At 40.3% G+C, this 26349-nt stretch overlaps 1 protein-coding gene across 5 annotated transcripts; it reads left to right on the top strand.

Moving 5' to 3' along the window:
• Positions 1-4275: 4275 nt before the first annotated feature.
• Positions 4276-22392, top strand: NFYB (nuclear transcription factor Y subunit beta). Of its 5 annotated transcripts, none has more exons than XM_029206491.1 (8): positions 4276-4412; positions 6987-7073; positions 13698-13791; positions 15209-15339; positions 17413-17610; positions 18834-18915; positions 19860-19939; positions 20768-22392. In XM_029206491.1, the coding sequence occupies exons 3-8, from the start codon at positions 13698-13700 to the stop codon at positions 20798-20800; spliced, it is 618 nt and encodes a 205-aa protein (XP_029062324.1). In that variant the 5' UTR covers positions 4276-4412; positions 6987-7073; the 3' UTR covers positions 20801-22392. The 5 variants fall into 5 exon arrangements, with proteins under 5 accessions (XP_029062324.1, XP_029062325.1, XP_029062326.1 ...); XM_029206492.1 differs by lacking the exon at positions 4276-4412 and adding an exon at positions 4998-5539 and having other exon boundaries at positions 20768-21898; XM_029206493.1 differs by lacking the exon at positions 4276-4412 and adding an exon at positions 5061-5525 and having other exon boundaries at positions 20768-21898.
• Positions 22393-26349: the final 3957 nt, after the last annotated feature.

Here is a 26349-nt window from a genome sequence, read left to right as displayed (position 1 = left end):
GCTGACTGGGAGCTGTGGCTTGCTGCCACTGCCCAGCATCCTGAGAGTATTATACCGAATATCATCAGCCTGGGAAATGATCAAAACTCAAAATTTGGGGAATTCCCTAGTGGTCCAGTGTTTAGGGCTCCACGCTTCCATTGCAGGGGGCATGGGTTCGATCCCTGGTCAGGGAACTAAGATCAGGAGAGCCACATGGCCAAAACAAAAAACAAAAAAAAAAACCCCTCAAAATTTGAAGTACAATTTCTACTGACTGTATATTGCTTTTGCACCATTACAAAGTTGAAAAATCATAAGTGGAAACTTTTAGGTCGGGGACCACCTGTACAGTGTTATCCAATGCCTGCTCATGAATTCATTCCTTACGTATTTACGGAGCCCCTACTATGTGCAGACACTGTTCCAGGTCCTGATTATACAGCAGTGAACACAAGGTCTTTGCACTCAAGGAGTTTATATTGTAATAAGTTGAAATGTTAAAAATCCATTCATTCGGGGCTTCCCTGGTGGCGCAGTGGTTGAGAGTCCGCCTGCCGATGCAGGGGACACGGGTTCGTGCCCCGGTCCGGGAAGATCCCACATGCCACGGAGCGGCTGGGCCCGTGAGCCATGGCCGCTGAGCCTGCGCGTCCGGAGCCTGTGCTCCGCAACGGGAGAGGCCACAACAGTGAGAGGCCCGCGTACCGCAAAAAAAAAAAAAAGAAAAAGAAATCCACCCATTCATTCAACAAATTTTTTTGAATACCTACTATGTGCTTGGGATGCATGGGTGAACCAAACAAGCAAAACTCCTTGTCCTCATAGAGCTTACATTCTAGCAGGAAGAGATACAAAACATAAACAAAATAAATAAGGAAGCTCTACAGTATGTCAGAAGGTGATAAGTGTTACTAAAAATAATAATAATAATAAAACAGTTAAGGGAAAGTGGGGGTAGGGAACTGGAATTGCAATTTTTAGATAAGTGATCAGGTTGGTGTCAGTAAGAAATGGAAGGAGGTGAGAGAGTGAGCTCTGTGGATATCAGAAGGAAGAATGTGCTACGCGGATGGAATAGCAAATGCAAAGGCCCTGAGGCAGGAGCATTCCTGCCAGAAATAAGGACAAAAGGAAGTGGAGTGAGCAAAGGAGAAAATAGGATATGAAGTTAGAGGGGGAGTGGAGAGGAAATAAGATTGTAGATGCCATAGGGCCTTGTCTGATCTTCATGTCTGAAAGAAACAAAAAGTGCAGAATATATTTCTTGCTAAGCAAAGGACAGCTGTATTATAAGGCAGAGTATCTCTGAACAGAGAAGTCTTTGGTCTTATATAGTGTTTCAGGAAGTGTGGGGTTCAGAGACTGGCACTTTTAGAAGCTGGACTGTTCAGAGACGAATTGACATTTAGAGGAGGAAGCAGGATTACTGAAGTGTGGCTATGGCTCATTGGCTAACTTTCTGAAGTCAGGGGTTGTCACTGATTGGGAGGTTGTCATAGATTGATTAAAAAAGATTCTGGTGGTTGCTTGTTTCATGGCCAGAAAACGATTAATCTTTTCCTTTGTTCAACTTGGAATGAACAAACTTGTCACTCTCTGCTTGCAAGGCTACCGTAAAGTCTTTTGTCTTTTACTCTGAGGAGAATGGGGAGGTACTGGAGGATTTCTGAGCAGAGAGGTGACAGCATCTGACTTCTGTTTTCGGGGGATGAGTCTGGCTGCTGTGTAGGCTGGGGCGGAAGCAGGGGGAAAAGTTAGGAGGTCACTGCAGTTGCCCTGCTGAGAGGAGATGCAATGAGAAGTGCTCCTATTTTGGATATATTGATAGACAAAAACCAACCAAGACAAATCAATGAGGTTAAGTATATTGGAGTGAACATAATAATACTTATTATTATGAGTGGATGACATTATAGGGTGGGGCTTTTTAAAGAGGTCAGGGGTCAGGGAAAACCTCCAGTGGGTCTAGAAGCTGGTGAGGTGGGGCAGTGGTGACAGGCATAGCTGGGGTGGGAGAGGGAAGCTGAAGCCCGATCCTTCCAGGCCTTCAGGGCAGAGAATGGATGGAGAGGATAGGGGCAAGAGTAGACTAGGAAGTTGGAAACGGAGACAATACTATAACAGACACTGTCATCAGGGGAATTTATGAGGTGAGGCCTCATTAAAGTAATAAAGTAAAATCCAACTGAGAAGTCTTCATTGTGCTGGGGATTCTGTTTTGATGTTTGCTGAATTATGACTCATATATAGTGGTATAAATTAAGGGGCAGCTGTGGTGTACAGATTAGGGAGGGGAAAAAAGACAATCACCTATCCTTTGACCTTTAATACAAAGTCTAGATTAGTCTAGAGAATGTCTTTTCCAAGACATTAAATTGTGATCCACATCCCTCTCTTTCACCATGTCATCATGAAAAATGGTTAATGTTTATTGGGGGACTCCTGAACACAGGTATTAAAGGCACAGAGAACATAGGTTGTCATGGCAGGTTAACTGGGATTCAACTGCAGAGGGGGTGTGGACTGGGTCTCCAGTCTCCTAGAGTTAGCTTCCAGGGTAAGGAGAGTGCTTTATTTACCTCGGTAGCCCTGAGGCTCCTAGCACAGTGACTGGTAGACAGTAGGGGCTGAACAATCCTTTGTTGACTTGAAATTAAGCATGTAGATTAGATCAATGGCACTGAAATAAAACCCTATTAATGCAGGGAAAGTCGTCAGTTATCTTTGCATCTTTTGATTCATCATCCATTGTGTGGATTTGTCATACTTCTTCCAGTTCTACTACTTCCTTTTTTACATTTCCTGCCTTTGAGTACATCATTTCACTCCTAAAACTCCACTTTATGGGTAGTTGTAGAGAAAGGGAGGAGTTAAACACAGGCCAACATTATTTCTTTTCTGCAAATAACAGTTTTTAAAAGTTTGATGGAGGTTGAAATTCATGTGATACAAAGGTAATAAGCCAATTTAAGCGAATGGGCCAACTTTTCTTAGGGCCTTCTCTGTGCATTTACTCTAAGTGAATTCCAAACAATCTTAAGAAGTAGCCAGTATTACTCCCATTGTAGAGGTGAGGAAACTGTCACGGAGAGGTCAAGAACCTTGGCCAGGGTCACATGCCAGTAAGAGGGGGAGCTGGCATTCAGATCAGGTTGTCTGATCCCAGGGTGGTATTGCTACTCACTCCTCTTGGAATAATTGGAGGCTTTCATTCGTCTTTGCTTCCTTATTTGCTCCGGAAATGTGAAAATATGCAGAGAAACAGTAGGAGCTTTATAAATAAAACATGTCTACATATTTTTACGTGATTAAAGCTGGAAAGTTTAATGTGGCACCGGGCCACTTGTTTAGTGGAAGTAAAGGGAACGTGATTCCCGGCCCCGGTTGCAAAAATCCTGCCCCCTTTGCAGTGAGTGGTGTCTGGCCCACCGCCCATCTCTGATGGTCACAGACCAGGGAAGTCCGACCCAGACTGGACCCAGGGAAAGACAGCGAGGGAGCTTGGCTGCACCGAGGCAAGAATGGGCCATGCATTCTTGCAGCCCAAATGTCATCTGGTTGGGAAAAGCCACATGTCATGTTGCAAATACTATGCGGGTGGGGGGCAGCATATGCAACATTTTAAGCTGGCGTGAAGGCTGCCTGGACTGACCAGCTTGTTAAACCTGAAGGAGAGTATTGCAACTTTAGATGGAATCTGAAAAACGAATACCGGAGCTCAGCGGCCGAGTGAGGAGCGTTGTGCATGTGGCCACATTAACAGGGACACAAGGCCAACACGAGGTACTGAAAGCGTTGCAGGAGACAATCGCCGTTCAACTCCACCCTGCAGTTCGGGTGTTGCCCTGGACGACAGCTTCTGCCCTTGGTTTCCCCATCTTAAAAATCGAGGCGCAGGCAGGCTGCACTCAGGCAGGCGGATGAGACACTTGCACTTGGTGGAGGGAGGCGATTGAAAAGAGGGAAGGCTGAGAAATCATGCTTCGCAAGGTCCGGGGAAAACACTGCCGGAAGCAAGTCCGCACAGACCTTAGCAGAAGCGCGCCTAAGTCCCGGTCCCTGGAAGCCCCCGCCGAGCAAGAAGGCCGCTGGCCGGCTCCGCCGTGCCCCGCAGGACCTACCCGCAGCACCTACCCACAGCACCTAACCGCACCTGCCCCCAGCCCGTTCTGCAGGCTGGCACAGCTGCAGCCGCTCGGCGCACGGGGCGGGGCCGGAGGCGGGGCCGGGGCCGGGGCGGGGCCGCGCCGGGCGGGCACGCGGGAGGCGCGGAGGGAGGGTGTCGCGCCGAGGGAAGCGGCCCGCGGCGGAGGGAGGGAAGGCCGAGTCCTGGAAGCGGAGCTCCGCGCTGGGACTGGTTCCTTCGCAGCCATTTTCTGTCCAACCAAACAGCCGATTGGAGACGGGAGCCAACCAGGGCTGCATTGGAGGTTTGTGTCTCGCTTCGGCCAATGATCGCTCCTAAACCGACTCCACTTTAGCTCGAATGAAATGTCCGTCTCCTCCCGGCGCCGTCCCCGCCGCCAACGCCGCCGCGGCCGGGGGCACTCGCCTCCCTCCCGCCCGCCCTCCCGCCCGGGCCGGAGCCGGGGCCGGGCGGGCGCCTGCGAGGCCTGTCCCGCTGCGGGCCCGGCCGAGGAGCGAGCGCGGGGCCGCTGCGCGGCTCTTTGTGCGCGGGGCCGAGGAGCGGCGGGACGCGGGCCAGGCCGCCCCCTGCTCGCCGCCGCCGCCGCAGAGCTCCGGGCCCGAGGCCGAGGAGGGGGCGCCGGGGCACCGTCGGGCCCCGCTCTCGGCGGCGTCCCGGCCGGCTCCATTTTGTGCGGAGAGCCGGCCGGGGGGCGGGGGGACGCAGCCAGGACCTCCGGCCCTGATCCTGACCCCTGGGTCTGGCCGCCGTGCGGGGGTCCCCGGGGAGCGCCCTTCTTCCGCCCGCCGGTCCGCGGAGGCACGGCAGGGCCGGGCCGCTTTGTCTGCCCCGGCACCCCGAGCGCCGCGCGGCGGGCGGGCGTTGGGCGCGGGCCCGGGCCGGGCGAGTCGGGGGGATGCGCGCCAGGGGCGTCCTCGCCGCGCGGGCGGGACTGACAGGTCGGCCGGGCGGGCCGTGGGGCCGGGGCCAGTCCGCGCACCTTCGTGGGGAGGAAGCGAGGTCCCCGGGAGGAAGGAATGGATTTGGTTTCCCCGCAGTCTGGTTTGCGCGTAAAGAATGCAGCCATCTGGCGGCTTGCGGTCCCTGGACTTGCCCCGAAGGTGGGAAGGAAGCCTTACGGATTGGACTGAGGTTTTAATCTTGGGTGGGAGGCGGGGAGGATATGTCAGGCTTTAGGAGTAGAAGTCTCCGAGAACAAAGAATTAGAGGACCCACAAGTCGTAATCTCGACCGAAGTACTCTAATGAGATGATTTAAGCAAGGTTAGGTAGCATATGACCTTTAAAAAAAAATTGTATCCCACTAACCTGCATGGACTCCACGGTTCGTGCCACGAATCACTGGGATGGTTTCGGCTTTCTTCTATGGAAACTAATCAGCAATATAAAGTGATGAGGTAAACTGATCAATGTAAGTGGCATTAACAAATAGGGATTTTATTTGTAAACTATTGAAAGTTTAACCCAAATACCTTAAAAGGCAATTATTCCTTCCTCACACTGCTGCTGTAGTTTTTAATTTAAGGATTATATTGATGCAAAACTCTGGTTTTGATGCCAAAGAATGGAGGGTGGAGGAAGGAAGGGTCTACTGCTTTTCTTGGATACAAATTTGCATTTCTTTAAACATTAAACAGATGTATGCATTCCCTTGAGCTTTCATATATATCATAACCTGCCTTTAAGAAAATATATACCATATGAGGTGATAGTGTTTTTCTTTGATATACCGAATCTAAATATATACCGACTCAACTACTTGGGTGAGTGTGGTGAGGTGTGGCACCCCTTTCCCCAGCAAAAATACATAAATATCTACAGCTTCTATATTTTAAGGATTCTGAGGATTTTTTACCCCCTAGAGACACCCTTTAAAAAATAACACTTATAGCTACAAGGAAGGAATTTTCCGGGCAGCTTTGGGCTAGGAAGAGGACGATATTTGGAAAGAAATTAGAAATTCCTTTTAAGATTATAACACAGTGGACAATGTCAGCCAGTCTTTGCTGCCTGGACCCTTGTAATGGCATTTTAAAATTCAATTCAGTGGTTAGAATTTTTTCTGCCATTTACTAGATTTCATGCTTGAATGTGTATCGGTATTTTTTTCTTCTTTTAAAAATTAACACTAAAAGGGTATGTTTTTGTCCCCCCACTCTCCATTTAATCGTTTCACTCGAGAAAAGGAAAACCAAATGAGAAAGGGAGATTGTAACATTGTAATAGATGCTAGTTTATTCAGCTATTTATGCCTTAAGGTGAGAAGGAAGTTCTATTGAGATGCAATTTGAGTCCAAAATGGTGGTACCTTAAAATGATAAAGGTCTTAATTGTGTTGTTGTTCTCTGGGCAACATGTATCTTCTTCCCGCTATAATCTGAGATATTTAAAAGCGTTATACTCTGAGGTAAATTTGTCTCGCCTTTTGAGCTTTTGGACTCTAAATCGCACTCTAAAACAAGAAAATCATCACCAAAAAATTAAGTTGATAAATGGGGTGTTCGTGTCTGGGTGTCGATATTTTAAATAGTTTAGATATGTTACATGATTTTTGGTCTCTTGCATATTACATAATTTGGTGTGTTGTGATGAATATTTATGATGAACATGACTAAATATAGGGTTATGTTGGAAAAGCAATAACTCCCCCCAATGGCATTAACTTTTTTGTAAGTTCTCCAAAATATATCTTCCAATTTAACAAACATTTATTGGGTGCTTGCTTTTTGCACCATTTTTTAGCCATGCACTCCATTAAATAAGAATAGTAGGTAAAATTATATATGCCTTTTTAAATTTTACTAGGAAGAAAGCCTATAGGCTAACTTTTTTACTACTAATAGATGTTTATCTTCTAGGTTGGAATTGGGCAGAGATTAGACACCTTTTTAGGCAGGTGTTCTTGAGTACCACTGACAACACGGTTCTCAAAGTATTTCTTGACAGTAAGTATGTTTTATCATTTTGGTTGTTAATTTGATTTGAACTGTAATTAGCTGGAAACAAAATTGTAACTGATTTATATTGGAGATTCCTGATAGAATGAATGCCTTTCAAGGCCAGACAGTACCTCTCCTCATTCCTGTTGCTTTCTTCTTTTTAGGGACTTGCATATATTAAGTGTTTCCTCTGGGTCCTTAAGAGTTGTCCAGGCTACAGGGTAAAAAGCCGTCCCAGCTCTCAAGAGGCTCTCTGTTTAGCTGGTAGGGCTTTAGTCAAATTGAATACTTAGAGGCAAGTTATGTGTGGAACAGAAAATGCTGGTTCTAAGGGTAGCACAAGTGAAAAGAGAGGTGTGGTGGGCTTGGTAGTTGGGAATGTCATGGAGGGAGCCTGCAGGGTTCGAACTGAGCCTTGAAGGATGAGTGGGGTTGGATAGGTGCAGGCTGTCACCATAAGCAAAAGCCTGAAGGTAGGGGTGAGTGACTTATGTTTAGTGGCTGGGCAGTAGATCTGCATGGTCCAGGTGGGGATTTCACAGGATAATCCAGTGAAGAGATACCACGTGACCTGTCTGGATACTTAATCTTGAATCTGATACTACATCTGTAACATCAGGCATGTCACAACTTCCTTGAGACATGATTGCCTCACTCCTAAAACAGAAGAACAAAAACAAGAACAAAAGAACCTGGTGGTCCCTAAATAAGGTTTTTTAAAAAAAATCAGCCCTGAAGATAGAGTTGGAAAACAGTTTAGTTAGGTTAGGTAGGGGAACTTCTCATGTAAAGCCATGAAATGGTTTGGATTTGATGCGGAAGACTTTTAGAACCATTATAGGTTCAAGAGCTATAGAAGCAATGTTTCAGTGAGATTGGTCTTAAAACTGCATGTACCCAGGTAGGTTGGATAGTAATCCAGTGTAAGTAGAAAAGGAAGGGCATATCCAGAAAACATTTAAACAGATTAGGTAGATCTTGGAGGAGGTGGAAGAACCTAAGATGACACTGGTATAATTAGCCTGGAAGCGTAGAGAGATGGCATTATTAACAATGGAATTGCAGCAGTTCAGAAGGAGTTCTTATCCATTGCCTCCTTGCAGGAGATGGGGGAGGTGAATTTCATTTTCCAGTATCTTAAGTTTGCAGTGGTGGGATATCAGACATATTCTACAGGCCTGGCTTGCTTGAGTGGCAGTCATGATATAGTTGTAGATGTAGGACTTATGAGCATAGAAATGATATTTAATGAGTTTATTAAGAAAGTAAGGGAAGAAAGAGAAAACGATTGTTGGTTAAAACTAACAAGTAGGATGTGGGAAGGAAAGAATATTGCTTTGGAAATCAAGGGAGAAGAGAATTCCAAGCATAAATGTGGGGTCAGCAGTGGCCAGCACTACAAAGAACAGTCAAGTAGGTTGAAGGCACGATCTTTGGCAACTTTTGAGAGCAGTTTCAGTATCATGTTGGGATGGAAAAGCACATGTCACAGAGTTTCAATAGGACTGAAGAGGTGTGTAAGGACTGTCAGGGTGAGGATAAGCCAGACAGTGTGGAGCAGAATTAAGCTTGTATGTGTCTATATGTACTTGGTGTGTTTAATGAGGGAGACTAAGCATGTTTAAGGAAGAATGAAGAAGCTGGTACTAGAGATGAGGAATCTTTGTATTATTTCTTATCCTCAAAGAGATAAAAAGGAATTGATCCATAGAACAGGTGAAAGGGGTCATGTAAGAGAGAAAACTTTTTATGCCTGGGAAGAATATGAGAACTGTATTTGAAGGGACAGTAATAATACTAGGTACATTTGCTGAGTTCTTACTGTGTATCACGTACTTTGCTAAGTGCTTTTTTGTTGTTGTTGTTGCGGTACGTGGACCTCTCACTGCTGTGGCCTCTCCCGTTGCGGAGCACAGGCTCCGGACGCGCAGGCTCAGCGGCCATGGCCCACGGGCCCAGCCGCTCCGCGGCATGTGGGATCTTCCCGGACCGGGACATGAACCCGTGTCCCCTGCATCGGCAGGTGGACTCTCAACCACTGCGCCACCAGGGAAGCCCTGCTAAGTGCTTTTTATACCATACCTTCACTTCTCATAGCAATTTCATTTTGAAAATGGGGAAGTTAATATTGTCCTTGCTTGAGAAGCATCTTTGAAGGTTTTTAATATACAATCAGTAGACTCAGAATTTAGAGGACAAATTAAAGATGTAGGCTTAAGGACTATTTGAAAAACTATCAGGAACAAATACTATAAAGTACTTCGCATCTGAGACTCTGGACTTCGGTCTCATTTAGGTTGCCACCTTTGGCAAGTCATTAGCCTCACATAACCTCAATTTTCTCACCTGCTTCATGGAGTCATGAACATTGCATAAGGTATTTAGAAAGTGCTCAAAAATGTTAAACATTAAAGAGGGCACTACTTATCGCATTTGTGCCACAGACTATTAGTATAGTTAAGATACCGCTACATCAAAAAATTACAGAATAAAATTTACTAGCTTAGACAGCTGACCATTTATTTCACATAATATTTTAGAGAACAATATTATCGGTTAAACTAAATACTTAGAATAGTCAATAAAGTTAATTTAATGGGATTTAACTACTCTTTGTCCATATTTCTCAGTTCCTTGGATCTAATGATTGATCATTTTACCCATTCTCGTCATTATTCTACATGCTCTTTCCTCTTTGTTGTCTGGATGGAATTCAACACTTCAGGGTCTCTGTTCTTACCAGGCTTGTAAGTATCACAGCTGGACATATCGATTCCACTAAACATTTATGGTCACCAACTTCAGCTAGGCTCTTTGCATCCTCCTAGCACTCCTGTTCCCTTCCTTTTGCATTCTCTGGTGAAAGCCATCTGTCTCCCCAGCTGTAAGAATCCCAGCATTATCCTTGGTTCTTCCTCCAGCTCTTATTCAGTCAGCCACCAAGTCTGTTGATTTTACCAACGAAAAAGCTCTGTAGTCTCTGCTTCTGCTGTCCAGTGCTGCTGTCCTGTTGATACTGGGAATGTTCATCATCTTTCCTGAACTTATTCCCTAAATGCAGCATTACAGTCCTAACTGGACTTCTGCCGCCATTCTTGCTCCCCTCCAGTTCACTTTCTACACTGGACTGTAGCCAGAGTGATGTTTTTAAAAAGAAATCTGATGTGCATTCTTCTGCTAAAACTCTTCTTTGATTTACTCTTGTCCACAAGATACTGCTTGACCCAGCCTCTACTAGCTCATTCCAGCCCACCAGTACTGTTTCTCAGTTTCCTTTGCCTGGAACATTCTCGTCCCATCTTTCTTTGACTGATTGCTGTTCATCTTTTAGTCTCAGTTTAAACGTCATTTTCTTAAGACGGCCTTCCTTGACTCTTTTAGACTAGTGAGGTTCCTTATGGAATAAACTCCCGAAGCATATAACAAAACATCTTTATTTTCCTTAGCACTGGGCACTAGCAATTAGTTAATTATTTGTCATTATTTAATAACTATATATAACATTTACTGAGTACTCCTATTGTACTATGGTAGGTCTTTACATGGTAAGTACTATTCTCGTCCCACTTGCCAGTAAGTTGCAGGGAATTCAAACCAGGTGATCTGATTCCAGAGCCTGGGCCTTGGAAATACTAATAGGCTGTGCTCCCCACCCCGTCCCCCTGACCCCAGTTTACGTAACATTTGTCTTCTCTGCAAGATGAGGACAGAGACCTTGTCTTTGTTGTTGACCTGTGACGTTGTCGGCACATAGCACAGACTTGATAAATACAGGGTGCTTACTCGGTAAATATTTGTTCAGTGGCTTACAATCTATTTTGTGAATTTTAATAGGAAGTTTTAGACCTAGAAAAAGCCTTTGGGGTGTATCTAGCAAGTTACCCCCCTCATTTCTTATATATATATAGGAGGATAGCTAGCATATTGTAAGCATCAAAGATGAGGCCAGCTTGTTGAATGGAAGATTCTAAGAGCCTTGGGGATTCCAAGATGGGAACACTGATTTTTGGCTTACAGAATAGGGTAAATCAGAAAGATTTCAGGAGGATGGGTGAACACTGGGATTAAAGTATGGGGCAGGATTTTGATGGTAGAAAGAAGAGAGGAAGCCAGGAGTGGTGAAATGACAGAAAAGCTAAAACTTGCAGAACCAAAGACGCATACAGCTAAGCAGATGACATGTGGCTTATCTTCAAAGGAGGGAGGGTGAGATCTGACATCTGAGTACACTATGTGCCAGACTCTGTCCTTAGCAGGTTTCTAGTCTTTATTTAATTCCAACAACTCTATGAAATACTTTCAGAAGTAATTTTTAGAAGACTGAGGTTTAGAGGCTAATGTTCTTAATCCAGGTAATTCCAGTGCATGACAAGATCATGTGAGTTAAACTTTTTGCTTTTAATACTTTTTTTACATTATATCTATAAATTAATCTCTCAGATCATGGTTATTACAACAGGGTCTTGCTCATCAGCTAATTTAAAAAGACTCAGTCTATCCTGTGGACATTGATTTAGCAAAGGATTTCTGTAACTGCCTCCAACCCCCCTTCCCAAAAAAACAAACTGTATTTGTTTCTTAGTTGTAGGCTTTTAACCACTTTGGTCCTGTCTCCTGCACCTTGATCTCCCCTAGGGCATTGTAAAAACCAGTCCATTCACAGCTATCCTAATTGACCTCTCTTTCATGGCTAATAAATCCATCATCATATCTATTAAAGACAACTCTCCTAGTATCTTTACAGCATTTTAGGATCAAAATAGCATTTTATATTTGGAAAATGCTTCATACATATATTAGCTGTTTAAGATGGGGAAGGTGAAATTATTATTTCCATTTTATATAGAAATACATTTAACCGGTAGGAATGCTTGTTTTCAGGGATCAGTAAGACTCTAAATCAGAGCTCACTGACTGCTGTTTACCTTCTCTTAGAGGGCACTAAGAAGCATCATAAATAGGTACCCTGTACTTTCACAAATTATTAAAAGTTAAGTGAATTCTATTCTCTACCCCCTTAAAACAGCTATATAAATTATGGAAATGTATCTGTATTTACAATTAAATTAGATCCCACAGTCAACAGATGCATCGAAGAAATGCCGTGTTATTGAAGACTTGGAAACTAGCCTGGTATTTTAGTATTAGATAAAAATCCAACAGAGATGGAAAGGAAGAGCGAGGTGTTATGTAAGGACTCAGATATTGCAGTTAATAACATTAGGTTTGTGCTGGGTCCTGGGCCTTGATAAACATTTAGCATCAACTGTCCCTTCTTGATTTGGCCTGAAAGCATATGTAAATTACACTTAATTTTTGCTATGCTTTTTATTCAGATAATGCATTCAAAATTTTTCCAGCCACAATTAGCCAGTCCCTTATTGTTCTGAATAGTATTATTTGCAAAGCAGAAAGACTTCCAGGATTTGCCATGTTGGAATGGAGACAGTTCAGGGCTTATGGGTCCATCCCTGCCCCGCCCACCCTGCCCAGATTTTCTCTCTTAGAAATCATTTACCTCTGAGTAAAATTAAGCAGGGTTTTATTTTTATTTTGGCCGCGCCGTGTGGCTTCAGGGAATCTCAGTTCCCTAACCCACAGCAGTGAAAGCGTGAAATCCTAACCACTAGACCACCAGGGAACTCCCAGGGTTCTTTTAAAATAGTCATTTTAGGGCTTCCCTGGTGGCGCAGTGGTTGAGAGTCCGCCTGCCGATGCAGGGGACACGGGTTCGTGCCCTGGTCCAGGAAGATCCCACATGCCGCGGAGCGGCTGGGCCCGTGAGCCATGGCCGCTGAGCCTGCACGTCCGGAGCCTGTGCTCCGCAACGGGAGAGGCCACAGCAGTGAGAGGTTTGCGTACAGCAAAAAAAACCAAAAGTCATTTTAACTCTCATTTTTGTCTGTTGTTATCATTTTCCTATTTTTATATGCAGATCTCCAATCTCCCTGACCCCTCCTTTTCTTTTTTCCTTAACGAGTCAAAAGTCTGAGGGTGGGGGAAGAGAAAATTAACCTTTGACTAGAATTAGGGGTGATGAGCTTGTTCAAAATGTGGGTGTACTTTTGGGTTGCATGGGTACAGAATTGTGCAAGGAATCCATATGCTTCTTATACCAAACAACAGTTTAAACCAGGATATTGTCTCTTGTGGAACTTCTGTGAGATAGCAAAGAAAGTTTGCAGCGAGAGCAAAAAAGTTCGTGTAGGAATATCTGGCTTTAGCAGGAGAGCTGAACAGGCTGGATATATCCAGGTGGCTAACTACTAAGCTGATTTTGGCTTTGCTTGCCATTACAGAGATAAATTAGGTTGTAAGTCAGGGTTGCCTATACTATATTTGATGATTATGCAATTGAAAAGAGAGACGTGTGTGTTTTAAATTCATTTCCTTGTTTTGTTTCCCCGTTGGTCGTAGGCTTATCACTTAATAGAGGGTGAATAGGGAATCTTGAATCATTGGCAAATTATCAAAAGGTTTCCAAATCAAGAAATATGTTTTCTTTTAGTAAGCTTAAGGCTATGAAAAATGTAACTGACTCATCCTATGACAATTTATGAGCACTGAATCTATTATGTAGTTTTTAGACAAGTTTTATTGAAGATTATTGAAAGCTTTTTTTCCTCATAGATGGATGGTGACAGTTCCACCACAGATGCTTCTCAACTAGGAATTTCTGCGGACTATATTGGAGGAAGTCATTATGTTATACAGCCTCATGATGGTAAGAAAGCCACAATTAGAAACAAATTCACAAGTAGGAACAAATTAGAAAGTGGAAATTTTATTGACGTGATGTTCTATGTTACTTTTGTCTTTACAGGAAAATTAGCACTCTTGTGTCACAGTTTAGTGATAGTCTAAAAAGGTATACTTTGCTATTTTTATTAGAAATAGTCTTCAGAAGAATGATGGGTTTTAGAAAATAATTCTATAAAAGTATGCCTTTTTAAAGCTGGTACAGTTTCTTTAATGATTTGTTATTGATTTCCTACTTAAGTATTAAATATGGCGAATTCTTACTCAATTGATAAACTGAGTAGTTCTTTAGAGGGTAGTTGCTAGCTATTATATTTCTGGTACTTATGAACAGACTTAGTTTTGGTTTTTATTCAGTATTAAGTTTTAACTTGTAGTAGAATGGCAGTATTATGTTGGCCTATCAGAAATAATTTGCTTTTGTGGCATTCTGATGTGTAAGATTAAAAAACACTAAGATATATTTTTGTAGAAGGCAGTTGGGGGTAGGTGATTACTTATTCCATCCTAAAACAGATATTCAAACAAGTTAATTTTGATAACATCATTTTAAACATGTAAAAATGTAAACCGAATCAACTTAAGTACGCTTCTTATTTAATACATATATTAATAAAAGAGTGGGAAGTTTACTTACAAGATACTGCATTTAATCATAAAAGGATATTATTTGTACTATGAAAGCTTCAGTTATATCTAAAAATTTACTTTCTGTAAGAACATTGGATTACTGCTATAGCTTTGTTCATAAACTATTACTACATTAGTGGTAATCCAATTGGGTTAGTAATATTCAAGTCCAGTTTTTCCATTCTATATAAACTTGGCTTTGGATAAACACACACCCTTTTAATCTTGTTATATGCATGGAGCCATAGATCACAGTCTCTTCTATTTTATAGCTAAGTTATGTAACAGATAATTTATGAGCACCTCCTCTGTTGGAGGTGCTGTACCAAGTCCTAAGGAAGGACACAAAGCTGATCCCTGGCCTCAGGTAGCAAACATCTAAGAGGGGGAATGAGTAATAAGGATTATAAAATGTGTTAGAGAAGAGACACAAAGAAGCACTTGTTTGAGATATTTTGTGAAAGGAGAGATCACTTCTGAAGGTGCTGTGGAGATGTATTTGAGCTTTTTGGAGAGTGGGTAGGTAGGACTTAGGCAGAGTTGAGGATAAGAGTATTCTAGGCAGTGGGTCTGAAATTAATGAGGAGGCTCAGTTATGGCCCTGAGAAAATTGTGAAAAGAACTGCTGTCCTAATCCCTAAAAACGATTAGGAAATGAACCAGAATGTTTCTTATCTTAGATTGTCTGAGGTAGTCTTCTCTATCTTGAAGGAAAAATTATGAGAAGCTATAAACCTGTTATTTTTACTTAGATACTGAGGACAGCATGAATGATCATGAAGACACAAATGGTTCAAAAGAAAGTTTTAGAGAACAAGATATATATCTTCCAATTGCAAATGTTGCAAGGATAATGAAAAATGCCATACCTCAAACGGGAAAGGTAATGCTGAGGAGAAATTTAACTGGGTTTTGTTTTTCAGGGGTGGGGAGGGGGGCATGTAAAACTACATGAACACATATTTCATGAATATAGTTAGCTGTTGATTTCAGTCATTCAGCCTTTCAGCAAAACACACATCTCAGTTGTACACACTTGGTTGCTGAGCGGCGCTCCTGCTCCCCACTTGCTGGAAGCAGATGAAACAGAATTAAGAATCGTTTTAAAAGTAGGTGCCTTGTGGGCTTCCCTGGTGGTGCAGTGGTTGGGAGTCCGCCTGCCGATGCAGGGGACGCGGGTTCGTGCCCCGGTCTGGGAAGATCCCACATGCCGCCGAGTGGCTGGGCCCGTGAACCATGGCCGCTGAGCCTGCGCGTCTGGAGCCTGTGCTCTGCAACGGGAGAGGCCACAGCAGTGAGAGGCCCGCGTACCGCAAAAAAAAAAAAAAAGGTGCATTGTCAAAACTATCAGGTTTTGGGCATATGAAGTTGTAACTTCCATAATGTTGCAGCAAAATTGGACCATGTTGGGCTGATGGATGTAGTAAGAATTTTCCCCCCAAATCTATATGTTTGGAAACTTTCTCTATAATTATAAATAGTAACATACATTTAATTCAACTGGCATGATCTTTTAAAGTAGTTTTGTCTTGTGGAGAAATAACTGTATAAACAGTTACTTATAACAGCTTTTAAAAACTCATTGTCACTCTACTTATCACTTGGTCTGAACTAAAGTCCACACTTTGTATATTGTTTTGTATTGCATAATAAGCTTTCTCTCATTTTATTGTAGCTTTGAAAATACTTATGAAAGTAATAAAGCTTACAAAGAAATACATTATTAAAATATATCACGAAGCCTAGAAGTTCCAATTTGAGTGGTCCTCCTTATGTTTTAAGGGGAAAAAAGCACAACTGCTGATAATTGCTTACTATGCTAGGCCTGCGCTGCCTGGTACTGTGGCCACTAGCCACATGTGGTTATTGAGCACTTGAAATGTTGGCCGAATGAACTGAGATGTGCTGTAAGTGTAAAACATACCCCAGATTTTGAAGGCTTAGTATAAAAGAAAGGATAAAGAGATCTCAATTTTTAAAATGTTTTTTTAATTGAAGTATAGTTGATTTACAGTATTTAAAATATCTCAATTTTTAAATGGATTCTGTGTTTAAATGATAATATTTTAGATTTACTAGGTTAAACAAAATATATTGAAATTAATTTCACCTTTTTTTTTTTTTTTTTTTAAGCATAGCTGCTGGAACATCTAAAGTTATGTATCTAGTTCAGGTTATATTATCTTGTTTGACTGCATTTATGCAGTAACTCTTGTTACTTTTCACCAGGATGTAAAATAGGCATGGAGGTGAAAGACAGTACGTTTCAGCATGGATTTTGTCATTCCTGTTAGAAGTGGCTTTGGAATTGCATGATTTAATCTATTTAGAGTTTCACTTTCAAACCCTAGACCACTAAGTGAAGAGTTGTCTTTATAATGAGATGGCAGGTGTGTGCTTCTTTTGGTAGGCTTTTTCATAAACTCAAAACGTATTCCGGACACTTTGTATCTTTATTAATAAAAATGTCACCAGATGTCATTAATTCACTCCCTTGTAAGCCTTACAGTGAATTTAGTTTTTAGTTTGTTTTTAAAAACTTTCTGGTGTCCTCACTGGTGGAAATGCCAGGGCAGAGAAGCGGTACCTAAGTCTAGCCCACAGTACACTCCAGACATAACAGGACTGATTTTCTTGGGGCACTTGGTTTGTAAGAGTTTTCATTTTTATGGGGTGGTAGGGTCATCCAGTAGTTGCTTTTAAACCTAAATTCTGTTTTGTGTGAAGAGTTGTCAAGGCTTCTCTCATTTGTATTTAAGTTTTCAGTCTCACTCAATGAGGGTTGCAATTTTGATAGCATATGTTACGTCACTGTTAGCAGCATATATTTTGAATATTAAAGTTAACAGTCATAAACTGAAATTTATATTCTTCTGAATAGCCTTTTATTTTTGCAGGTTGTTAGGAAAGTGGTGGTTATATTCCCTGCAGATTTACCTATGATTTTTCTCTTCAGATTGCAAAAGATGCCAAAGAATGTGTTCAAGAATGTGTAAGTGAGTTCATCAGCTTTATAACATCTGAAGCAAGTGAAAGATGCCATCAAGAGAAACGGAAGACAATCAATGGAGAAGATATTCTCTTTGCCATGTCTACCTTAGGCTTCGACAGTTATGTAGAACCTCTGAAATTATACCTTCAGAAGTTCAGAGAGGTAAGTAAAGTGTCTCCCATTATGTTTTTAAGAAAATAAGATACGCTATTCACTTTTAACTTTTTAAATGTATTAATCATTTCTCAGAAGTATGTAATCACTTATATTACTGAACTTAAATAGGAAGTCCTTTCTTTCTTCCTTTGTATTACTAATGGCAGCATAGTTGTGTAATGATTAAGAGCATGGACTCTGGATTTAGACCATCTGGATGCTGAACTCTGTACCCTGGGCAGCCTGTTTAAGTACTTTAGGCCTTGGTTTCCTGGTCTGTAAAGTGAGGCTAATAATAATAGTACCTACCTCACAGAGTTACTGAGAGGACTAAGTAAAATAATCCATGTACAGCCCTTGGCTTGGCACATACAGAGTGCTCGATAATGTTAGCACATGCTGTTATTGTTACTAATTTAAAAGAGGTAGCATCTCAAAGCTTGCGGCCTTTTAGATAAGAAAAAGGGAATTATAACTATAACCTTTTCTTATTATTGATTGAATTCTTCTACATTTCCTATTTGGTTTTTCTTTGCATGTGGTATGAATTTTGTGAAAATGAATTGAGATCAGCATATTTATTTCTACACTCCAACTTGGGTGTCAGATCCACATTGCTTTCAAAATACTTTCTTAATGTCTCTATTGTTAGAATCCCATTAAATTAGTGATATCTGCACAGAATGACTAAAGTAGGAAGAGAATGTGTAAATTCTTTACAGAACTTTTCCAAATCTTCAGCATCATTAGAACCTGAGAGTGGACAAAACTTAGAGGTCTCTGATCCAAACTGTAATTTTGATTTAGGAATTTTAAACTCCAAACTGGCTGCTATAGTGCTGGCCGAGAGCTGCAAGTATAGTTAAATGATAACTTGGATCATTTGTAGTAGATCTGCAAGCTGGGTATTTACAGTTTTTGCAGACTACTTCATCTGTAAATAGACTTCTCTTTTCCTTTTGACGTAGTGTGGAATAACTTTATTTTTACTCATAAATATTTTAGATTTTCTAGGTCATTACTAACACTGTCTTGTGATGACTACTGCATATATAACAGCATTTTGAAGGACCTTTCCATATGTTATTAACCAGAAGCATTAATAAATACTCTGTATTTTGTAATAATAGAAGCTCCTAATTTTAGGAAATAAGTAAGCATTCTCATTTAGGAAACAGGTTGTTGTTGTTTTGAATATAGTGATTACTTGTTTGATTTCCCTTCCTCAGGCTATGAAAGGAGAAAAAGGAATTGGTGGAGCAGTCACAGCTACAGATGGACTAAGTGAAGAGCTTACAGAGGAGGCATTTAGTAAGCAGTGTTATGATACATTTATGCAGCTACATTCGTTCTTACGAGTCATGTAGATTGTTGGCAGTGATTAATTCTATATGTCTGTAGTAGAACTTTGGGAATATTAGCACTGAGTGTTTTGACATAGCACTATTTTGAATAGTTCTTACTAGTTCATGCCCTTATATTTGAAGTCAGTGAGGGATAAGAGTATAAACTTTAATTCTGCAGAGATTATAATCTTTCACCAATAGTTCTAATGGATTTCCATAGTCCCTAGTTTTTGGTTTAAGATTCACATGAGAGGAGTATTGAGAATTGTTGTTTATAATATAAAATCTTGTGATTTAAATAAATTTGAACTGAAGGTTTCTTAAAAATTGAGTGTTGGGCTTCCCTGGTGGCGCAGTGGTTGAGAGTCCGCCTGCCGATGCAGGGGACACGGGTTCGTGCCCCGGTCCGGGAAGATCCCACATGCAGCGGCGCGGCTGGGCCCGTGAGCCATGGCCGCTGAGCCTGCGTGTCCGGAGCCCGTGCTCCGCAACGGGAGAGGCCACAACAGTGAGAGGCCCGCGTACCCCCCCCAAAAAAAAAAAAAAAAAATTGAATGTCATATTGGTGAAATAAAAGGTCCTATGGTGATTGTTTCTCATATAAAATTTATATGTATATATATATTTCTCATATTTAAAATATATGCTGCTTAGTTATGTAAGTGTTGCTCCCAACCAGGCTTCACAGTGTAGGTCTACTTATGAGTCAGAAACTCCATCCAGTCTTTTATGCCCATGGGGAATTAATTAGTGAAAGTACACTTAAGAAAACTGAAAAATGCTATAGGAAAAAAATGTGCATTTTTAGGGAACTTTTTTTAAATGGAAAAAAATCACACAACCTTAAGGTTCAGGTCAAGAAAGCAGATGCGGTTCTTTTCCTGCTTTAACTTTTTTTTCTTTTTTTAGCTAACCAGTTACCAGCTGGCTTAATAACTGCAGATGGTCAGCAACAAAATGTTATGGTTTACACAACATCATATCAACAGGTACAGTACCTTCTTTCTATTAATATTTTAAATAATTAAAAAAATTATATTCATTAATTTTTTAAAATCACAGGTAGTTAACGTCAACACATTATTAAGAATCTGATAAAGGTTGTTAAAAATTGTTTTCTCAAAATATATAACTGTGTATAGTATTCTCTCATTGTTACAGATATGTACACAGATGTTCATACAGTTCACCCTTCATATCCACGGGTTCCACACCCATGGATTCAACCAGCGATGGATCATGTTTCCGATCTGTGGTTTGTGGTTGGTTGAATCTGCAGATGGAATTTGCAGATGTAGAACCCATGGATACTGAAGGCCGATTAAAGGACTTGAGCGGGCTTCCCTGGTGGCGCAGTGGTTGAGAGTCCGCCTGCCGATGCAGGGGACACGGGTTCGTGCCCCGGTCCGGGAAGATCCCACATGCCGTGGAGCGGCTGGGCCTGTGAGCCATGGCCGCTGGGCCTGCACGTCCGGAGCCTGTGCTCCGCAACGGGAGAGGCCACAACAGTGAGAGGCCCGCGTAACGCAAAAAAAAAAAAAAAGAAGAAAAAGGACTTGAGCATCTGTGCATTTTGGCATCCACAGGGCATTTTGGAACCAATCCCCCATGGATATTGAGGGAATGAATGTATTTGCATAGATTTCTATAAAGATACACAAATTATTGAAGTAGCTCCTTAAGTAGAGAGAATGGAGATTTGGGGTGGGAACTAGACTTATTTTTCATCGTCTGTTGTTTTTACTCTTTGAATGTTTATAATATACAGGAAACTATTTTTTCTTTAATTCTGCTCAATTTAAATTTTCAAATCTTAGATTTCTGGTGTTCAACAAATTCAGTTTTCATGATCCGAAGAAATGATGGACTGGAGAGTGTAGAGAACTGAGTCTTGTATGATTCCGGAACAGAGACATTAGACGGAGCTGACTGGTGAAAAGATGTCTCTTTGTATATTAAATAGTTGTAATGTAGCTTCCCAATGCTTGACTAATTGAGGTGTTAATTCTGACTTGAGAATCTTTTTCATGAATGATTTTAAAGAAAAATTTGGATTTTAAAGGTATTAAAATATTTTTGTTTTGTATGAGAGTTTGTTGCTCTGTATGACTCCTGTATGCATTGTATATTGCAGTTTATTACTGTCAGAGATTTGTAGACAGTTTCTTATTTTCATATTGAATCATGTTACTTTTGTAATAATTCAAGTAAGCAGCTGGGTTAATTCATGATGTTTGCCCTTTTAATAAAAAATAAGGGTAGAGTTCATTTTGAATGCAAGTTGCCTTTATTATAAATTTGAGTTTGTCTTGGTTATATAATACTTTGCATGATAACCTAGCTAGATTTTTAGCATTTGCCATATTTATTAACTTTTTTGTAAAACATTCATAGCTTAAGCAGCACCATTTTTTTTTAAAAATGTAATTGAGAGATTAAATGTGAATGCAGAAGCAAATATTGTCGGCCCTATTCAAGCTGGTGCCCGTTAACAGTGTTTACACTGTTCATTGTGCCTGTTAAGATAGTTTCAGTTTATTGGAGCTTTTGTTAAGACTAGATTTGTTTTTGAGTTACATTATTATGAGTGTTGGAATTCATTTAAGTTTAATGTAGTCCTAGTGCTCTTGAAATGGTGCCCCTTTCATTTTGTATATGATTTTTCCAAAGGCATATCTTCAAATACTATATAGTATCCTCTTCCAGAAGAGGAATTTCATAGTCTGATGGTAAATGTCCTCATTTTACCTTTTTAATTGAAATGTCAAGTTTCCTATTATGCTATGGGAACCAAGAAATATCAGACATCATTGTGTGTATACAGAGCTTTTTTGCATGGGTGAGTGAATGAAATGAAGAACAGAGTTACTGCTGTGAATGGTGCGAAAGAGAAACCGCCAGCTTCTAGTGTGCTGTCTTGATCTTTGCAATAAACTAAATTTAGATAATGTAACTTTGTATAATTTACTAGTATTGTACTTGGGTTGTTCCTTTTTTAGAGTGAGGACTTGTATTTTCTCACCTATTCTTTTTGGTGATAACTAACGTGAGTCTTTTTTTTTTTTTTTTTAAATCAACAATTGCTCTTGTATAGTTTGCCTAAAAGGCACTTTGAGTGAATGTCATCTTGGAAGGACACTCACATTTATAAGGGAGAAGCAATTTCCTAGATACAGGCTGGACAGAAACATTTACTTTGCCAGAAGGAGCTTTTGCGGGCACAACTGGGATAATCTGAAGTTAATAACTCCCTCACTACCTTCCCATTTAAAAAATAATCTTCATTACAGAAAATTCAAACGGGCAAAAAAGGGTGGTTAAGCAAAACCAACTATCATCCTACTATGTTAAAAACAACCAATGTTAATATTTTGGTAAATATGATTTGTCCTTTTACTTTGCTAAATATGTATATTTTTATAAAAATGGGCTCATACTTGCATACTGTTTTGTAACATGCTTTTTTCACTTAATATATTGTGAACATCTTTCCCAGGTCATTACATAGTCTTCTACTTTTCTTTCTTTATTATTCTCTTGTATGGCTGAAACATAATTTATTTAATCTTCTACTGGACATTTTGACTATATACATCTTTTCACAGTTATAAACGACACTTCATTGAATCTTGTGTACATCCATGACTGTTTTCTTCAAATAAATTCTATTAGTAGAATTGTTGGTTTAACAGATATGCAAAATTTTAAGGCTTTTGATACATATATAATTGTATTTTTGAAATATCTTCCATTTGATCCAGGCAGTATGTCATTATATAACTGATAAAAGCACTTGATCTTTGGTTATCAGGTTCTTTCTCTAAAGTTTAAAGATTGAGCTATGTATAAGAATCAAGATTAAAAAATTAGACAACTTTAAAATGTATATCAGTATATACCAAAATAAAATTCTAAATTTAATAATTCGCTATTAGTACTAAAACTTTAGAGTATGTAAAATTAGGTCAATTTTGGATTATACGGGCTTCATACTCTGAAAGAACATTGGCAATTTGCACGTGTCAGGTCCATAATCCCCTTTTATGCATGTGAGAAGTAGTGCTGCCTTCTTACCTGGCTATGTTGCATGTAACTGAATGTCATGTTTTCTCCCCCCCTGGAACTTAAGTATATAAGCTCCTACAATAACCTAAAAGTTAGTTTTTAAAATAATTTTGTGTGTGTTGCTTTATGAGTATCTAAGAGAGAAATGGGCTTCAGTGATTAAGTCATAGAAGAAGGGACTTAAGTTAGCTTCTATCTATCTAGCCCCTCACTACCTCGTTATAAACGGAGATGCTTTAGTCCAGAGAAAATTTTTTTAAATGCTGCCTTCCTAGTGTCATATGCTTGGGTATGATGATGTTTTAAGCTATTTGTATATCTTTTCCTCTTATAGTATACTATCTATGCAGTATTTTCCTTTCTTCAAAAACATGCCTTCTTGCATATCAATTAGGCCTGAAAAATGAAAAAAAAGAAAAAGTTTCTACCATTTACCAAGAATGAAATCTTGCAGTGCAAGATTTTTGGAAAATATATTTTCTCTTAGGAAAACTTATTTTATCAGCAGTCCAAAATAAGACAATATTTCTTGCTTTATGTGATAAAATACACTTCTGAGGCAGAAGACCTAAATAGACATTTCTCCAAAGAAGATATACAGTTTGCCAACAAACACATGAAAGAATGCTCAGCATCATTAATCATTAGAGAAATGCAAATCAAAACTACAATGAGATGATATCATCTCACACTGGTCAGAATGACCATCATCAAAAAATCTAGAAACAGTAAATGCTGGAGAGGGTGTGGAGAAAAGGGAACACTCTTGCACTGCTGGTGGGAATATGAATTGGTACAGCCACTATGGAGAATAGTATGGAGGTTCCTTAAAAAGCTACAAATAGAACTACCATATGACCCAGCAATCCCACTACTGGGCATATACCCTGAGAAAACCATAATTCAAAAAGAGTCATGTACCAAAATGTTCATTGCAGCTCTATTTACAATAGCCAGGAGATGGAAGCAACCTAAGTGTCCATCATCAGATGAATGGATAAAGAAGATGTGGCACATATATACAATGGAATATTACTCAGCCATAAAAAGAAACAAAATTGAGTTATTTGTAGTGAGGTGGATGGACCTAGAGTCTGTCATACAGAGTGAAGTAAGTCAGAAAGAGAAAGACAAATACCGTATGCTAACACATATATATGGAATCTAAGAAAAAACAAATGTCATGAAGAACCTAGGGCTAAGACGGGAATAAAGATGCAGACCTACTAGAGAATGGACTTGAGGATATGGGGAGGGGGAAGGGTAAGCTGTGACAAAGTGAGAGAGTGGCATGGACATATATATACTACCAAACGTAAAATAGATAGCTAGTGGGAAGCAGCCGCATAGCACAGGGAGATCAGCTCGGTGCTTTGTGACCACCTAGAGGGGTGGGATAGGGAGGGTGGGAGGGAGGGAGATGCAAGAGGGAAGAGATATGGGAACATAAGTATATGTATAACTGATTCACTTTGTTATAAAGCAGAAACTAACACACCATTGTAAAGTAATTATACTTCAATAAAGATGTAAAAAAAAAAGCCAAAATAAAATAAAATAAACTTCTGAGTCACTCAAATAAGTGATACTGGATGAGATCTATACTGAAAGCTAGTCTATTTTATTAAAAAAAATTTTTTTTAAATTTATTATTTTTTTGGCCACGCCATGCGGCTTGTGGGATCTTAGTTCCCCAACCAGGGATTGAACCTGGGACCCTGGCAGTGAGAGCGCTGAGTTCTAACCACTGGACTGCCAGGGAATTCCCAAAGCCAGTCTATTTTAAATGTATAATTTTGGTATCCCTGAATTACACAATTTATTACTTTATGTAATAATTTATATATATATTGACATTAAACTCATATTGTCATATAGTGTGCTCATGAGTAAAAAATAGAACAACCCTACTAACTCTGTTTTCAAAGAGTTGTACTATACTGTCTAAAAACTATTCAGTTTTAGCTTACAGTTTCTTTTAGAGCTGGAAATGTTACTTTGCTTAATTTCACCAAGTTTAGCTTCCTCTTTCTCGTTCTGCTCCAGCCATCCGGGTCCCTTGGCTCCTTGTGCCGTGTTCTTTGTTTCTTCCCAGCCCCCTGCCATGGCTTTAAACACATATACTTACTTACTTCCGCCTGGATAAGGCCAACTCATCCTTCAGGTCTCAGCTTAAACTTCATCAGGAAAGCCTTTAAAACTTTTGTAAAAACTTTGTACTAATCATCAAACACAGAAAACAGCACCACCCAAAATCGGTTTGTAATTAGCCGACATGCTGGCTGCTACTGCTCCATGGATATCTCCTTCAAGACCATGCTGCTTTTCATACCTGATTTTAAGGATTTTAAAACCATAAGGCAGAATCCTTTCAAACCATGGGCCACAGATGGCATTGGGATGGATTCATATCTCTGGCTTCTGGGCATCACATTTTGAGATACAAGCTTGCCTAGAAATACAGTTACAGCTTTCCCTGACCTTACTCCAGAGAATTTCCTTTTGCACTGCATATTAAATAGATACCTGTGCAAGGCAATGTATTGTAAGAACTCCTTTGCCAAGTTTAGTGCCACCGAGCGTGCCAAATAAAGTCAGTAAAATATGTGCTGGCTCTGTCTGTAGAGGCCTAATAGCCATGTATGCCTTTTAGGGGTGGAAGTTACAAGTTGATAGGTAATTCCTCCATCTTCCACAAAAATACATAAGATTAAAAACTTCTGACACAACAGCATAAATTTCTGCCTCTTTTAAAAAGGCATAATTTGGGTCTTCCTTGATTGTCCTCTAAGTACAAACAGTAACGGTTTTGTGTCTTACTTTTGCACCTCTTTTCCAGGGCTCAGTTTCAGAGTACATCTGAATGAAAGATAGTTCTGAACCTTAAACACTGGGTAATAGGTTGAAAACAAGTTGCTAGGCAAAGACAAGTCATAACAGACAGTGCCTTTCAGCTAGGACAGGTATGCCAAGAAGGCCCATTCACGCATATATAATGCCCAACATTAGGTTTACAAGAAACTAAATTCAAATCCTTTTTTTCAGACCAAAGCAATCACTAGTCAAAGAACACAAGTAATATCTGGGCTAATAGCCATTTAAGGAAATGGCAGAGCCATTCCTTACTGTGGAGGAAGAGTGTAACTTTAAAAAAATGGTATTCTATACATTTCCAACCTTTCAAGTAGCAGTCCCCATACCATAAAAGTGCTGTCTTGCAGGACAGTACAAAGGAAATAACGAGGCATCCTACAATTCTGTACAGACTACAAACTATTATGTTTCCTACTCACATCAGGACAAAGTAAAACGAATTTTAATTTAGACTTCATTT

Source organism: Monodon monoceros, unplaced genomic scaffold (genome assembly GCF_005190385.1).
Source record: "Monodon monoceros isolate NGI ecotype Baffin Bay Population unplaced genomic scaffold, NGI_Narwhal_1 Super_Scaffold_6, whole genome shotgun sequence".
NCBI classification, from domain to species: Eukaryota; Metazoa; Chordata; class Mammalia; order Artiodactyla; family Monodontidae; genus Monodon; species Monodon monoceros.
The sequence above is the reverse complement of the archived record's forward strand: the minus strand, read 5'-3'. Positions and strand labels throughout refer to the sequence as shown.